The sequence below is a fragment of the Thermobia domestica genome, chromosome 6 (genome assembly GCF_964235325.1).
Source record: "Thermobia domestica chromosome 6, izTheDome1.hap1.1, whole genome shotgun sequence".
NCBI lineage: Eukaryota > Metazoa > Arthropoda > Insecta > Zygentoma > Lepismatidae > Thermobia > Thermobia domestica.
Window position 1 is genome coordinate 197,833,882 of NC_137459.1, and position 13,772 is coordinate 197,847,653.

At 35.4% G+C, this 13,772-nt stretch overlaps 1 protein-coding gene across 3 annotated transcripts in view; it reads right to left on the bottom strand.

The window, feature by feature from the left end:
* Positions 1-13,772, bottom strand: part of LOC145688392 (uncharacterized) — a 242,273-nt gene that overhangs the window by 128,430 nt on the left and 100,071 nt on the right. For all 3 annotated transcript variants that reach the window (XM_081762564.1, XM_081762567.1, XM_081762565.1), the window contains exon 2: positions 12,504-13,577. In XM_081762564.1, coding sequence (XP_081618690.1) covers positions 12,504-13,537 — 1,034 coding nt within the window. In that variant the 5' untranslated portion in view covers positions 13,538-13,577. The remainder of the gene's footprint in view (positions 1-12,503; positions 13,578-13,772) is intronic.

The following is a 13,772-nucleotide window of genomic DNA, read 5'->3' on the forward strand; positions in this document are numbered from 1 at the left end:
TGGAAAATGCAGCGAAAATGCACTTCGATCCGTACTATAATGCTATAACACTGTTTTACAGAGGCGATAAAAATGAACATTTGTAGCTTTTGCGATATAGAAATTATTGGAGTTGGGATTAGATAAGATTATAGTTCTTCATAAACTAATATATAGTTGTTCTCAACATCAACGTATTTATAAGTCTGACAACTGCAATCATCGGCTATTCTAAAATGATTTATTTATTTATTTATTTATTTACTAAAAGCAGCATGAAAGAAAATAGTACTTTGCTGATTCTTTTTGTGTGGTAAAATTTTGTGAACGTACTCCCAAATAATCTGCCTTTATTCACTGCAAGATGTTTACTCGTTTCAATAAGCATATTTATCTTCTTATGGAGGAGTCGTCCTCCACCATGTTTACCTTCACTTGCTTAATTAAGAAGCATATCTCTGGAAGCAAGTAGGCAACTATAATTTACTCGAAGCTAGTTATTCGCATAAATTTGACAGTTTCTATAAAACCAAAACCTGGTTAATTTCGACTACTACTAATTATTATTTTAATTTCCAGTTTTGTTATGTATTTGGATAATACGAACTAAATTTTGAATTCAATGGTACGGAGACAATTATATTGTGGAATAGTTTATGAAACATTTGATTGTACGTTGCACCGCTAGAGACTCATTTTATGTACGAATATAACGCAGATGATAAAAATTCCTTTCATTTCCTAGCGTTGATAGTTAAGTACTGATTCATTGTTAGTTCAGCATAAGATTCGCAGCTCGTATACTGTTCTGTAGCTGTATTTGTGTGTGTGTGTTTCTTTTTTAAAAAAAAATGATATTAATAACAGTATAGTATTTTGAAGTATTTTTAAATTACTTCATTTGGAATCAACACTTCGTACATACATTCAAGGATGAACATCATCAATATGCAATTGAAACAAAGATTATAATAAAGTAAAACAATAAAGACGGACTAGAAATTACTGTCAAGAGACTATTATTATCATCAGTCTTATTGATGATAAATTGTACAAAACAATTTATGTGAACATAGTAAACATTGGAAATCAAATTGGTATATCCCAATTACAACCGCCTAGTATTGCGACCAGCACTAACTTGCACATGAAACCTTGAAACTTATGATATCTTGACATTTCGTCCTACTTCCGTTTTTTTAGTGCCTGTAATTCTAAAGTGTCTATTGAAGTGTTTAAACAAAATATTAAAGATAATTCTGTTGTTGGCAATTTTCAATATTTCTCTACTAAGCTTGATATTCCTTATTTTTTGCTTTAGTGAAACTGTTGATGTACAACTGAGCAAAATTGCCGAGTTAACACGGAAATATCGAAAGCATACAGAGATTACCTTCCACTAATGCTTTCTTGAGCAAAACTGATACAAAATTTTCGTGAAAACGGGACAACTTTTACTGCCGTCTGTAGACATTAAAACTTGCACGAGATCGGTCATTAGCGTAAAGCCATTAAAATATTTAATTAGGTGGAATGAAAATTTGTTTCTGCGCGAAGAAAGGAATAAGCATGCTACGAGTATTTTCTCCTATCAAAATTATGCGACAATTTCAATTTTCCGAAAGCATATCAAAGCATATCCAACATTATCACAGTGGCATATCTTTAGTACTGAAACTCATTACAAAATAATGTAGTGGACCAAGTTGGAGTATAAGTTTTTACAAATGCTTAGAATAACTATCATAGGAGACTAAATAACCTTCAGTTGTAATTAAACACAGTACTCTCCTCACTAATCCTAAACGTATGAAGTAGTGCCACATTTACAAGAACGTTGTCATTTTACGCGTATATATATGTAACACAAACTACTGTGTACGTATTGTGCAGTATGTATTTCTTTATTAGGATCACGCAAGTAGCAGTATGTAATATTGTAATGTTAATGTCCGTCCGTCCGCTATTATATACGATAACTCTTGATAGACAGCTAGAGTTCTTATCTCAGTCGAGTTTCCTAAGAGAGTCCACCCGTTAACGTCTTGGTGGGTAACTGTGACTTTAACAGTGGATATTCATATCACATTCATTCATAAATGGATCGATCATTTGAAAAACTTCATAAGTCAATGTCAATAATGCCGTAAGTCAATGATTTGTGACGTTCCTCAACTCATGAACACTTGTTGCAGCTCGATATAGCGTGACTTCTGACATATCACAACCCAACAATGTACTTAACCTTCAAGAATCAAAGCTGCATGAAAACTCACTTTCGGCATATGCCTGACTTATGACGTTTCTCAAATCAGCGATTCAAATGTAGTTTTGGGTAATGCGAATATGCAACCCTCAAAATACCTAAGAGTTACTGGTTGCATGAACATCTATGCGATAATATTTACATATTCTTATTTGTTACAAACCTAAGTTGATTCATACATAAACGTAGTTTTGCGCGCTCCAAATGCACATAATCTAACGTCACTATTTTTTTTATAGAATTATCAAATCATTTCTGATTGAGTGAATCTCTAATCATATCCTGATGGTAAAGGAAACTTAAGTTTCTTCCTTCGAACTATCTATGTTATGTTATTTTAATAGATGTAATAACATATGCAGTTATAGTCAATACGATCAATGGGAAACAGGTTTGCCGTTCGAGAATGAGACTATAAAGCACAATAATAATAATAATAATAATAATATCAAACCATCATTTAAACAAAATAGATAATTTTTACAAAGAAATACTATCATCCAATACATCAAATTCTTTGAATGCAAACTTTTCTGAGTAGGTTTGAAAAAGCAAAATAATAAATCAACTTGTAAATTACTTTCGTCTTGATTTTTCTACAGAACTTGGGTTAAAGTGACTGATTCCCAGTAATACATTCTTATGTTGGAAAGTAGGTTAACGTCTTGTATGGTGCTGGAAACAAACGCCAGATAAAATTTTCTCAAGAAGCTATGCGATGTCAACTGTTCTCGTGTAAGTTTCTTTGATTTCTTTCTTCGTTGGTACGGCGTCTAATTTGAAGGAACCCTGGTTGCATATCAGACCATGTGAGTGTGATGGGCCACAATCGTGAGAGTTTTCATTCTTAGCAACACTAAAATTATAAAGAGCGATACCTACTATTAATGTGGGCTCCGAATTACGACTTAGCCTTGAATTTGGTACAGTTAGCGGGTGCAGAGAACCTCATGCAAGATAACTCTCACAGTATAGGCCATTCCCTACCACACTATGTCGCCTCCAATTGAGTTGGAGTACATGAAGTTGTAAGTTAATATTTTCAACTTCTAGCACTTAATATTATTGAAGGCAACAGGTAGCAAACGTAAATATTAAACGCTCAGAGCAATTGGTTCCTTTTCATTACAGTCGGTTCCGGTAGCAGCATAGCTGTAATTTCGGGAGGGGATTTTCCATCCCCGAAAAACTACACAACTTCGTAGCTAGATATAGAAGTATATTATATCATTACAAGGCTAATTTTCTTCTTCTCCCTCTCACCACCCCGAACATCTATTATCCTCCCAAATTGAGCACTTAAGGCAAGTTACGTTCAAGGATTGAAGCAGCCATTAGTTGAACCCTTCCCCTTTTTTGTTCAAGAAAAGAAAAAAAAAATACTGACCTCTCGTCTCTCTCTCTCTTTCGAAAGTATTGCACTCTTACCTGCAGTTCGTATTAAATCAAAATATGCATTTTCTTCGGCCAATTGATATTGTTTTCAGCCGAAGTATTAAAATTTGGCCATATCATTGCCAAAATATGGCGTTCTAAATCAAGGTGAGTGAACAAGACTACATTTCCAGTTTAATTACTTGATTCAAATATCACGGTAGCAATTTAAGAATTGTTTCCTGAAATTACTAAAGTATTGTAGTCCATTCCTGTCGGTCGAGGTTTTCAAAACTAGGCGTCTATATAAATTTCGTGGAATGACTATTACTAAAAGATAGGAGCTCTGATTATAAAATATTCTTCACGTACTGTATATACGTATTTAGGAAGGCACATATTACATTGTGTGTGTGTCACAACAATGAACTTAATGGCATTTTATATAGCCTTGTGAATATTTTAGGATTTATTTTATTAAAAAAAAAGCAGCATGTCGTGACAAACCCAAGAAAAAGATCTTAGAGAACTCTTCATTGTATTATGTAGCGTGTGCTGTTAATTCAAGGTCTAGTTTGCTTTAAACAGTACACGGTAAAAGTTTTCACACAATGTATTTCAAAAAAACTAGACATCCTTTTATTATTATTATTATTATTATTATTATTATTATTATTATTATTATTTTCTAACTCCAAATTTTATAGTCTTAACTGTTCTAAAAGAGCTTATAAACTGTTTCAGTCTTCTTTCTATCTGCTAGGGAAATTAACATAGCTTGACCTGAAGTATAACTAGTTCTGAGTTTCGAGGTACAATTATTGACAACCACCACTACAATTTTGAATTAAGTTTAGCGTTCCTTTCAGTAAGAATACAATTAAATCTTTCAGTTTAACGTACCATGATTATGTCCTCGAGGCTAAGGAAGACAACGATTAAACCAAGTAAATGATGGAAGAATTCATGGAATGAGAAAGTGGGAGGAAACGGGAGTACTCCGAGCAAACCCACAAACACGATGTCCACCACAAACTTACTTGGTCGGTGATCGAATCAGGGACCCCACGCACCGGAGGTAAGCGCTCTGCCACTGAGCCGCCGTGCCCCCTGTCCCTTTCATCAGAAAGGGTGAGACGTGCACCTACGGCCAAACGTGTGATTTGAACCACATCCAACAGGAAATAATATACTTTACGCACTACTACTACTACAATAAACTGTTTTTTTTTCTTATGCACTGTAGGAACAAGTCTACCCTGAAAATTAGTTAATTGAACTATTCTGTTCCCAGGCCCGTGTGTATATATTGTACGCCCCTGTGCTCTAAATTATTTGCCGCCCCCTTCTGTTTGCACAAGTTTATGTTTCAAAGGAAACAAGCCGTAATTATCAAACATACCAGCTCTTGTTGAGCAGCAGTTTAGGTATTACAAGTTACAAAAGTTACACCGTAATTTTAAACGGCATAATTCTCTCAATAATGATGATTATGATGTGGCATTCTGCCCGAAGGTAGGTATTTGACCAGAAGGTCCCTGGACAAGTTGAACCCATGGTAGTTTGCCGTTGCCTTCCATAGGATGATGTACTAAGGACAGAACTTACAGCTTAACTTGGGATCCGAACCACTTGTGCCCCCACCAGTAACTGAACCCGGGACCCCTTGATTACAAGGCAAAGAGCTTAGCCACTCATCCATTGGGGACACGTTCTGTCAATATTAATATGTAATTTATTCATGTAGGCTTTAATTTACTGTCCGGAGAAAATGCATTCTATTAATTCTTAAGCTATCTGCCTGTCTGTAGCGCTTTTCAACCCGAGAACCATAATCGACAGAAACACAAAACTTTGATATTTTAAAGCTCTCAGAAATGAATGAAATGAAACTAAGTTCCAGTCCTACGGTAATGCATCTAGGCTAAAGGAGACGGTGATGATGAAATAATTAATGAAATGATGGAAGAAAAAGTGGGAGGAAACTGGAGAACCCCGAGAAAAAACCCACACAGTGTTTGTCCACCACAAAGTACAATTTGCGCAAGCTGGGATCGAACCAGGGACACTAAGCACCAGAGGTGAACGCTCTTCCACTGAGACACCATTAAAGCGGCCCCTTAAAGCTCTCAGAGAAATGATCAAAATTACCTACTCTAGGTCCCTAGGTCACACCTGTGCTTAGATATAGGGGGCGCAAAGTCCTCCCCATAACATGGGTAATTTTAAAAATAATAGAAAACGTACAATATTATAGTTGAATTCATAGTTTTCGAGGTCGCTGAGTTCAACGTTCAAGTTCATCCTCACCCCTTGGGGTAGGGGATGGAGGAGAATTACTTTCTAAAAATACTCAGATAAGCTAGCTAATCATTAACTACTGTGATTAGAGCGAATTTAACACATTAACATTTTCTCGCGCTTGCGGGGAACTGTGCTGGTTGACACTTTTGAATACTACTTTATTATGAATCTTTTAAAAAATCTAAAATTTTGCCGCCCCCTAAATCCTGCCGCCCTATGCTCGAGCACAGAATAGCACTTACCTAAATATGGGCCTGTCTGTCCCTGTTCAGCAGAGATGCTATGTGTGAAAGGCTTGAATCGACAGTTTGCTATGAGAAACCTCATGACCAAATGTTTCAGTCGTGAACAAACAGCAACCGAAACAGAACATTGTTTTATAAACTGATAATACAAATCGCTGGCAAATATGCGTTATGTAACATGACAAAATAATTTGCAATTTTCTGTATAAAATAGTTTTAAAAATATTGATATTCTACTATTATTAAAACAAGTGACGTGTAACCATGATGACGCACCATTAAATCGTTGTCCAAATGAAACAAAAAGTAATATAAATATACTCAACCTTGAAGAATGTGGGATAAAACATAACAGGCAGTTGACATATAGTATTATATATGCGTCAGCAGAATTATTCGCTTTTATATTAAAGACAATTCGATAACTAAACATTCAAAAATGACTAATACTAGAGGGGAAATTGCCTATTGCTATTTTCTATACGGGAAATATTAAGCAGTACGATTCTGTCCGTAATAGAAGCTAACCAAGTATGAATACTGGAATTAAATTTTACTTTAACATATTTAAAAAATATAAATTTAAAGTATTACCTGTTCGTAAAAGTAATCAATTGCCGACTGCTTTAATACATGCTAAAACACGGTTAAGTTGCAGTACATGAACACCTTCTGAAATGCGAGGCGAAAGATAATGAGATAAAGGAGGCATTTGATATACCTCGTATCTATAGCCTCTTTATCGCTTTTTCATATTTATGTCATTATGTGATTGATCAAACATTAAAAGATAAGCACTGGAAGTAAATTCCATAAATTCCGAAGTATTTATAGTAGGACTTAATTTATTTTTTTACAGCTGAATCATCAAAAGCATGAGATGATAGAAATATTTTCAGTTTGAATAAATGTTACGAGTGCAGTGTAAAAATAATTTTACAGAAATGTAAATTTAGAACACAATCAACAAAGCATAGAAATACACGTTGATGTTTCTGATTCATGTATCAAATGTAGAAAACATCCCTGAAGATTGAAGTCATAACTAATTGCAGTTTGAAAACCCTCGAGTATACAGAATTGTTTCATGAGCATATTTAAGTTCAACCATTACTAAATGGAAAACACACATTCCTAACTAGTAGGTTAGGAACTTTGAAATATTGTGCAAACATTCTCCTTCAATCACAGACACTGTTCTTAAAGAAACTTTACTCCAAAATGATAAGAGGGGAAGAAGTTGTTTTCACTATTACATGGTTCTGTTGAAACATACAAACATGGTGTGCAAATGCCTTTTGATATACAGAAAAATCCCACTTTACTTATACGAATTTAGGAAAGTCCACCTTTTTGAGGAGGAAATCTTGCAATTATTACATAGTTCTTTAAAGTGTTGGACAGAAAGATACAGAACTTGGTATATGTGCGCTTTGCTTCACAAAATAAAGAGTGCAGGCCGCAGTTGCTCAGTGGTACAGAGTTTGCCTCACTTCTAGGGCGTGAAGTCCCTGGTTAGATTTCAGCTCCCGCCAAGTTGGCTTTATGGTCATTACAAATTGTGTTTAAGTATTTAGGTTAACCCGTAATGCTTCAATTTCCTCCCACTTTCTTCACTCCATCATTTTGTCCGTCACAACCTCCCTTGATCTCAAAGCACAATTGTAGCACATTCATTTTCTTAAATGTGTTATTAATTTGAATGAATACAAAATAAATCATGCAGTGGAAAGGGCAAAAGGAAAGTAGGATCACAAAATACGGACTGCCGCGTGACAGCCTGTAAAACCGAAATATTACTGACAAGGAGGTTTACGTAAGTGTAACTCACCGATTTGAATGAAACTTTGCATACTCGTAGAACATCGAAAAATAATAGACACTTATTTTATTATTATTATTATTATTATTATTATTATTATTATTATTATTATTATTATTTCGGCAATCGTGCTGGTTTAAGGGTAGAAACTACTCTTTGAACGTTAGGGGTGGTTTCCAAGCAGACCGATATCCTTTAATGTAGAAGAAAACACACTACCAGGGGAGGGAGGGTTAGGACAGTTGATTCAGAATCTAACGTCAAAATTCAAAATGATGGATCGAATATGGTGATTACAATATTATATATATATATATATTCTAGTTTGAAATGCTCTGCAGATAGTCAAGAACAACTATAGTTGGCAGGGGTTACTGCGAGAAGGTTGCGAACCGATTTGAAACTCCTTTCTATACACATTTTAATGGGATGCTTGATTAAAGTGCGTCTCTGCACCTCTCACTAGTTGGGGTGATTATAATGAATCCCCTCGGCTCTTACTATTCGGGGTGCTTATCTAAAGTGAGTTCCCTCTCCTCTCGTTATTCGGGGTGCATATTTAAAGTAAGTCCCTCGCTTTTCACTGCTTGGGGTGCTTATTTCTAGTGATTTATAGTATATTTGCGATCCGTGTTAGGTCTTGAACGCTATAGGCTAAATTGGGAAACTAGGTCTAATTTTGATAATAGAATTTATTCACGCCTTGACTCTGATGCCCGAAATTTTCGTCTTTACATTTCTTAGCGTTAAAATTGATTGTTGAATGGAATAATGAGGCTGAAAGTAGGATCACAATTTCGAGTTTATTATATAACGACCGATTAAGTCTCACCATCCATTGATTGAGTATTGTAATGAAAAAATACATGCGTTTAAAAATTCCGTAACACGTTGTTTCAAAGATTGTGTAGCATTTTGCGATTTGTGCAGTTATTGGCATAAGATGTGCGTGGTGTAAACATTATTTATACATTATACACTTTTGTACGGAAGATCATTACTGTAATAAGTTCTCAATACAGCTCCTTCGTGGTTATATGGATAGCGTACGCATCTCTGGCGCGGGAGACCCAGGCTCGGTTCGCGACGGGAGCTTATGTGGTTCTGATTCCTCGTCAATCAGTAGGAAAATGAAATCGGAGTTTCACGTCCCACGGTTATGCCGGTTAGGCTAAAGGAAACTGTGATGATGAGTGATGAATGAAATGAAGAAAGTGGGAGGAAACGGGAGAACCCCGAAAAATCCACGCACACGGTGTTTGTCCACCACAAAGTTCACTTGGCGGGGGCTGGGATCGAACCCGGGACCCCAAGCACCAGAGGTGATCGTCAATCAGTAGGTTAACATCTAATATAGCCTCGCTGCTGAATGGAACGTTAAACTCCAATCCAATCAGTTTTCGCAATAAATTCATAATTATACCAATTTAGAATATATTAAGTTCTGCCATAGTGAGAGATGAGAGGACTCTCTATAAATAAGCACCCTGAATCGTGAGAACCGAGGGAACTCACTACAAGCACCTTGAACAGTGAGAGGTGCAGTGACGCACTTTAATCAAGCATCCCATTAAAATAAGTACAGAAAGGTGTTTCAAATCAGTCCACAGCCCTCTCGCAGTAACCTATGCCAACTATAATTGTTCTTGGCTAACTGCAGAGCATTACAAACTAGATTTTTTTTTGTAATTGCAATCACCATATTGGATCCGCCATTTTGAAATTTTATAACTGACGTCAGATTTCGAATCGGCTGTCCTAAAACCCTCCTGGCAGTTTTTCTTCTACATTAAATGATTGTTTTCTGACTATGCTTGAAAACCAACCCTAACGTTCAAAGGATGGTTTCTACTCTTAAACCCACACCATTGCCGAAATTAAAAATAAATAAATAAGTAAATAAAATAAAACGTGTCGATTATTTTTCGATGTTCTACAAGTATGCAAGGTTTCATTCAAATTGGTGAGTTACATTTTTGTCAGTCTCCCTGTCTCCGTAAGTCTCCTTGTGAATTACTACTTGTGTCAGACTGACTGACAACTGAAATTTGGAAGGTTTGTTGTTCTTAACTCATAAGTGTTCGCAAAGGAAAGGAATATAGGGAAACAATCCCTGAAGATGAAAATAGGTTTTTGGCAAGCCGGACATAATGACTGAACTGTTGGACTTAATGACACAAAATTTGGTATATAATGACATTTAGTTTAAGATAATATAAATCTATTAATGCACTTACACGAAATTATTACGGATTACCTAGATAACCAAAGTGAAGATAGGGTAGTTTCTCAATACTCACTGGAAATGTTTAGGGATGAGTTCAAAGGAAACTATCATCTCTTGAAACTGAAGATTTTTCCTAACGATGTCTAAAGAACGGGGTCGTCTACCTGTTGTTCGGCTACAAGAGAACTATTTAACTATTCCCCTGTTTAATAATAATAATAATAATAATAATAATAATAATAATAATAATAATAATAATAATAATAATAATAATAATAATAATAATAATTCAGGAAAATTAACTTCGTAGGCAAAGATCAATAATTTAAAACAACATGCATCTACATCTTTCAGGTGCGAGAAACTATTTTGCTTTGACTTAACCTTGGAAAAATTTATTTAGAGGAGGGTTTGCGAGAAGGTTTACGAAATTCTAGTAAATTTTATGTTATATTTACGAATACCTTGAAACCTACAGTTTGAATCTGTTTTAAATAATCTTATCTCTTGCCGTTCAAATAACAGACTCTTCTGTTAGTCAAGATAAGACAAGGTCTTGGATGCAAAATTATTGCGATATCTTGTTTACGGTACCTTAAGACAATCATTATGCTGATACTAGACAAATTTGAAAGATAGCTCTGATAAAGAGTGAGTATTGGCTTTAAGTTGCTCAGATTCGAGTTTAACACTCCTTTCAGCAGCAAAGCTATATGAAACCTGGACCTACAGCTTGAAGTGGTATCCGAACCAAATGAACTCCAGCCAAGAATCGAACCCGGGTCTTCCACCAAGTCATATTAACAAAATATCTAGAATGATCTACTCTTAGAGTGTAATTTTATGGAAGGAAAAAGTAACAGCTTACAACTGAGATATATTGTACACTAAGTGTCAAATCTATGCAATAGCAGAATCAAAGTTGAGATTGTTTATCTACTACACAAGTTGATTTAAATACAACTAAAATTTCAGGAAAACAAAATTCAGAAAATCATTTTAGTATCTCCTTATGGATATTTCCAAGGTAGCAGTGTAACAGTTGATTAGTCAACTACCAAAGACGACTATGACATGAGCAAAACTATAATCTTAACTGTATATTATGACTTCATGGGAAAAAAAGTAAGATTTAAACATAGTATCCCAGCAAGAGAGCTATAGTTACAAGAACGGAACGCATTCCGTTTGCTTAGCAACTTTCTCATCTCAATTGCCCTTCTGTTTCCGGCAAACGGAATGGATACAGTAAAGTGAAGAAAAAAACAATGAAGAATGGATTCTAGATGTATACGGGGAATTTCATGAGAATAGTCTACGGTATGTATTATAGGAACATGGAGCGAGCTAAAGTACAGAATCATCAGAGGAAAAAAAGGTTTAGTGCACGTTATATATTACTGCAAGCTTTCGTTGATCAGAGTAACGATCAATCACTAGCTCACCATATTCTTCAAATTTGGATCTAAGGCTATTTGCACTTTTTTTTTCAAATTTCCCTAATTTAGAACAATTGTCATATTTGAACTCAATTACTTCTGAAGCTGGTGCGAAAATATTAAAAACTGCACGTCATTTTAAAGTACAAAATAAGGATAAGTACTACAAAGTTATAAGTATTACAAATTCTAAATACCTACAGTAAACCAAAGATCTGATTACTAAAAGTGAATATTTTGTCCTATTACTGTGTTGGACATATTTTGTGTGTTAATTCATATTTGTTTATATTTCACTGCTTCCTGTACATATTTAAATATACTTTGATATTGTTTCGCCTAAACACTACTTACACAAATACACATGACACTAGAAATAAGTATAGCTCTGAACTACTTGGATGTTAGGACGATGCCACTCATCACGCTTAATTTAGAAGTAAAGGATTTAATAGTAGCAGTAGTAGTAGTAGCAGTGGCGTATTTAGGGGGGGGCTTCCGGGCTTAAGCCCCCCCGAAATCTTACTTACTATAGTAAAGTATATGAAATATCTTGCAGAATTTTCACATTTTCAGGCAAAGCCCTCCCCGAAAGTTAGCAAAGCCCCCCCCGAAAGAAAATCGTAAATACGCCACTGAGTAGTAGTAATAGTTAGTTACTTGAGATGATGTTTATTTTTACAATAACTTTTCTCCGAAGATGAGTTTTCTAGTTACTTTTGTACACGGAACAATTTTGGATTACTGAAGTAAAATTTGTCAAGTTCAAAACTGCTACGCTGAACTTCACAATGATTTACAATAACTAAAAGCATAATAATATAATTTCACATGAATAGTCTCTTACCTGCTGTTTCCGTCCAGGCTGATTTCTTTCTCCTCGCTTCCATATTCAGAAAAATTGCCTTCGTCTGTGGTTGGAATACTGTTGAAAGTGTCAACTCCATCGTCACTAATCAGATTATCTTTGGAATTAAATCGTTGTCTTAAATACCGGAGTTCCTCCTCTCGCTCTCTCATCTCGCGTAATTCGAGAGCTATTTTCGTTTCCGTGGGTGTGGGAGCTACAGGACTTACTACATCATAAATTACTTCTTCTCCTTCTTCAGTCTCAAAAGTATGCGTAAAACCGTTTAAGGGCGAGAATGTTTGAACTGGGACAGACACACTTTGGGGGGCTCGTTTCGATGATGATTGTCGTTGTTGCTGTTGCCGCTGTTGTTGTTGTTGTTGTTGTTGCTGCTGCTGCTGCTGCTGTTGCTGTTGTTGCTGCTGCTGCTGCTGTTTCAAAGCTTTCTGAATCGCGATTTCACGTTCTTTTGCAAGTGCTTCCTCTTTCTCCCTTTGTAATCTTATTTCCCTAGCTATCACACTTTCATCTGTTCTATTAAGCTTTGGTGATTTTATTCCTGGTTTCGTATTAGAAGTAGTTATAGAAACAGTTTCTTTATTATTACTATTATTATTATTGTTATTACTATTATTATTTGGTTGCGTTCCTTGGAGTATTTGGGACTCTTGTTTCTTCACCATTGTTTTTACAATCTTTGGACTTCCAGGTGGGTCGTCTTCATTTTCTGATATATCACGTACACCGTCGGCCAAATTAACTTCGTTTATTTCTGTGTTATTTGTTTCAGTCTTTTCATTAGTGTCTTCGCAGACTTGTTTTAAATCGTCCGTGTCACTATCCTTCAGTTCGGGTTCGGGTAAAGATTCGACAGGAATGTTATTTTCCACATGCACAACCGAATCTTGTGTCGAATTTTGAACATCGTCACTACATTCATTTGGCGTAGAGTCATCAGCATCTGACTCCGGAGTAGACGGTTCTTTTTTGTGATATTCCACATTCGAAGCTTCACTAGCTACCGTTGCCATTACGTATAGTCCTATTATTTGGCACTTGACGACTCGTCACCTGCAAGAAGAAAATACAATTCATCAACAAATATGAACTGGTCAATACAACTTAGTTTCATTAATTTATTAGTTACTGTAAATCAAATAAATGTGTGTTGAAAGTTAAGTTTAACCACATTGAACGAATCCGAACAAGAGAACTGAAGATAAAGGGAAATTAAGAATTATTTCAAGTATTCATGTTGATAACGCA